This window comes from Dipodomys ordii, unplaced genomic scaffold, assembly GCF_000151885.1.
Source record: "Dipodomys ordii isolate 6190 unplaced genomic scaffold, Dord_2.0 Scaffold7323, whole genome shotgun sequence".
Taxonomy (NCBI): domain Eukaryota; kingdom Metazoa; phylum Chordata; class Mammalia; order Rodentia; family Heteromyidae; genus Dipodomys; species Dipodomys ordii.
In genome coordinates, this window is record NW_012274536.1 from 1 (window position 1) to 3688 (window position 3688).

General features: G+C 48.2%; 1 protein-coding gene across 1 annotated transcript; it reads left to right on the forward strand.

Annotated features, from left to right (window-relative positions):
- The first annotated feature begins 118 nt into the window (after positions 1-118).
- Gabarap (GABA(A) receptor-associated protein) lies at positions 119-3057 on the forward strand. The gene is made up of 4 exons (XM_013037217.1): positions 119-351; positions 941-1019; positions 1169-1287; positions 2558-3057. Exons 1-4 carry the CDS (start codon positions 262-264, stop codon positions 2621-2623), a joined length of 354 nt encoding a protein of 117 aa, XP_012892671.1. The 5' UTR covers positions 119-261; the 3' UTR covers positions 2624-3057.
- The last annotated feature ends 631 nt before the right edge of the window (positions 3058-3688 follow it).

Consider the following 3688-nt stretch of genomic DNA (forward strand, 5'->3'; position numbering starts at 1 on the left):
GGGGGGGAAGAGGTTGAGCGTGTTGCTACGTTTGCGGCGGTCATGTGCTCCGCCAGTGGCGTATCTCAGCAGGCGGGGCTCTCCCGGATGGTCGGGGGCGGGGTTGGTGAATAGGGAAGTGGCGCAAATTCGTGGATCTTTCCGCTGAGTCTGCCCGCGCGTCGCCTCCTCCGCCGCCGCCTTAGCCGCCGCCGCCCCCTATCCCAGCCCCCCTCCCCCGGTTCCCTCTGCGCATCTCGGTCCAGCCCGGTTCCCGGGAGGATGAAGTTCGTGTACAAAGAAGAGCATCCGTTCGAGAAGCGCCGCTCTGAGGGCGAGAAGATCAGGAAGAAATACCCGGACCGGGTCCCGGTGAGGACAGTAGCCAGGGCCCAGGCGGCGCTGGGCGCTGACGCCACAGCTTCGGCTTGGGTCTCAGGACGGGCAACTCGGGGTTCAGCCTGCAGTTTGTGGTGGGGCTGGGAAAGCCTGAAACTGCTGTTCTGGAACCAGGAGTGAAAAGAGTGGAGTTGAGGGTGAAAGGATGCACGCGAGAGAGAGAGGGACTCAGTCAGAGAGGGGGGGGGACGCAGATCGGTATCCGTGGGAATGGAGGTCTTAAGACTTGAGTTTGACAGCCGGAAGCTCACATGGTTGTGCGGTTATCCTCCCAGCTAGCTAGGTTTTCGACAGTGAAGCTCAAATCGACCCAGGTAGACCATCCTGTTCATCGGGTTAAGATGGTTGTTTATTATGACGTGCTATCCGGGATCGATCGTCGATAGAAAGGTGAACTAGTGGGGTCAGGATCACTGCTTAGGACTGCACCGTGTGTACAAGACAAAGAGAAATGGGATTGGCATAGATCTAAGTACTGGAAACATTATAGCTTGAGTCCTTGACATGTGGAGCTGTGGGTTGTATTCCTTACATCTTCTAATTTACATTTTCCTTTTGTCAGGTGATAGTAGAAAAGGCTCCTAAAGCTCGGATAGGAGATCTGGACAAAAAGAAATACCTGGTGCCTTCTGATCTCACAGGTAGGAATCTGATCTAAGTCCCGAATTTGCCTCCTGAGGGTGGGTGGGGGTGCCATCTCTCTGGGGAGGCTCTACCTAACAGCTGGGTTGGGTTATGTTTTTCTTAGGTTGATGATCTCTCTCTGTCTTGCACCTTTTATCTTTGGCAGTTGGTCAATTCTATTTCTTGATCAGGAAGCGAATTCATCTCCGAGCTGAGGATGCCTTGTTTTTCTTTGTCAACAATGTCATTCCACCCACTAGTGCCACGATGGGTCAGCTCTACCAGGTATGGTAGCTGGGAAGTATTGGAGGTTTTGGAGAGGAGTCTTAGGAGAGTTGAAAATCAGCAGTTCTTGAACTGCTTGCCTGCTGGCATGCTAGCCTTAAAATTTCATGATAGTCTTGCGTTGGGCTTTGGACAGAGAAGTGAGTGTAGAGAGAAGGGCAGAGACCTGTGAGTTAGAAGAATTGTTCTGATGGTGATTCTACCTAGGTGTCTAACCAGTTCCAAGATATCAAAGAACAGTTAAAGATGAATGTGTGTGTGTGTGTGTGTGTAATTTTCTTTTCGGTTGTGGGGCTTGAACTGAGGGCCTAGGCACTGTCTTTGAGCTCTTTTTGTTCAAGGTTAGTGCTCTACCACTTTGAACCACAGCTTCACTTCTGGTTTTCTGGTGGTTAACTGGAGATAAGAGTCTCTTAGACTTTCCTGCTGGGGCTTGGCTTTGAACCACAACCTTCAAATCTCAGCCTCCTCAACTAGGATTACAGGTGAGCCACCAGTGCCCAGTTCCATGAGACTCTCCAATAAATTACTCAGTGGCGCTGTGGCTCAAGTGGTAGAGCACTAGCTTTGAGCTGAATACCTGAGGGACAGCATCCAGGCCCAGAGTTCAGGCCTCACTACAGACAAAATCAAAACAAAAAACAATGGTTCTTATCTGTGCTAATAGCTTATGCCTGGAAGCTGAGATCTGAGGATCACAGTTCAAAGTCAGTCTAGGCAGGAAAGTATGTGAGACTTTTATCTCCAATGAACTCCTGAGAAAAAGCCAGAAGTGATTCTGTAGATCAAGAGTTAGAGTCCTAGCCTTGAGCACAAAGAAGTTCAGGGACAACACCCTAGCCCAGAGTTCAAGCCCAAGGCAACAATCATTCTTGCTGAGAGCTGGGACTTAAACCTTTAATCGTAACTACTCTAGAGGCTGTGATCTCAGATCTGAGCCAGTCCCAAAAGGTGAATCCTTGAGACACTTCTCTCCAGTTAATTAGCAGAAAGCTAGAACTGGAGGTATGTCTCAAGTTTAAGTGTCAGCTAAAATGTTCTTATTGAGCATGGTAATGCATGCATGTAATCTCAGCACTTGTGAGGCTAAGGCAGAAAGATTTTGAGTTGGAAGGCAGCTTGGGCTACATATAGTAAGTTCAAGGCCAGTCTAGATACATAGTTAGATTCTGTCTCAAGAGAAAAAGGAATTAAAGAATGTATCCCAGTATAGATGGTTCAACTAACTGAAGCCTGGTTACCTGAATACTGTTTTCCATTTTCACGCTAGGAACACCATGAAGAAGACTTCTTTCTATACATTGCCTACAGTGATGAAAGTGTCTACGGTCTGTGAAGCTACTGCCCCAAAAGTGGGGGATCCCATTCTACAAAGACAGAGGTGGTGTCCCTTCCTTGACTCAACCATCTCCTTCAGGCTCAAACACCATCTCCCTTCTTCAGGACCTACACTTTTTAATGTTCAAGGCTTTCTCTCCATCCCCTCTCAGCAGGAGGGGTAATGGTGGACGTGGCCTCTTGTACCTCTCCTTTCTCTTTCTTCCACTTCCTTTTACCCTCTGACCTATTCTTCTTTAGACTTCTTGATTGTCAATCTCTGTCACATCCAGCGATTGTTTGGTTTCTATTTCCTTTCTAACTGCCCAAGGGGCTCAAAACCCCAACAACCCATCCTTTCACTACCTTGTTTTTTTGGGGTAGATGGAATGGACTGAAATTGGAAGGGTAGGAGGCACGTCAATAAAGAGGAAACCACCAAGCTGAACTGAATTTTGCCTTGTGTTTTCCCCTTTTCCTCTTGCTTTTTGTCTCTGGAATGTTCATGGGCTTCACTGATGGAGAAAAGCTGGAATGAGGGAAAAGGAGGTTGGAAGACTAGAAATAAATTTTGGCTTATTTTGTTGAAGTTGGGAATTTTCTTCTGCAAAGGGTATATTTACTTATGTATTTTAAAATTTGTTATTACATATTTTGTAGGCTTTTCATGTATACTTATTTGGTATCTGGTGCACACACACAGACACACACAGCTCTAGGGCTTGAACTCAGGGCCTTGAGAACTCTTTTTTTTTTTTTGTCGGTTGTGGGGCTTGAACTCTGGGCCTGAGTGCTGTCCCTCAGCTCAAGGCGAGAACCCTACTGCTTGAGCCACAGTGCCACTTCCGGTTCCCTAGTGGTTTTTGGGAGATGAGAGTCTCAGGGACTTTCCTGCCCGGGCTGGCTTTGAACTGTGACCCTCAGATCTCAGCCTCCTGAGGAGCTAGGATTACAGGCATGAGCCACTGGTGCCCACTCAAGTATGCTGAATTTTTTTTGGGTCCGGTCGTGGGGCCTGAACTCTGGGCCTGGGCACTGTCCCTCAGCTCTTCAGCTCAAGGCTAGCGCTCTACCACTTGAGCCA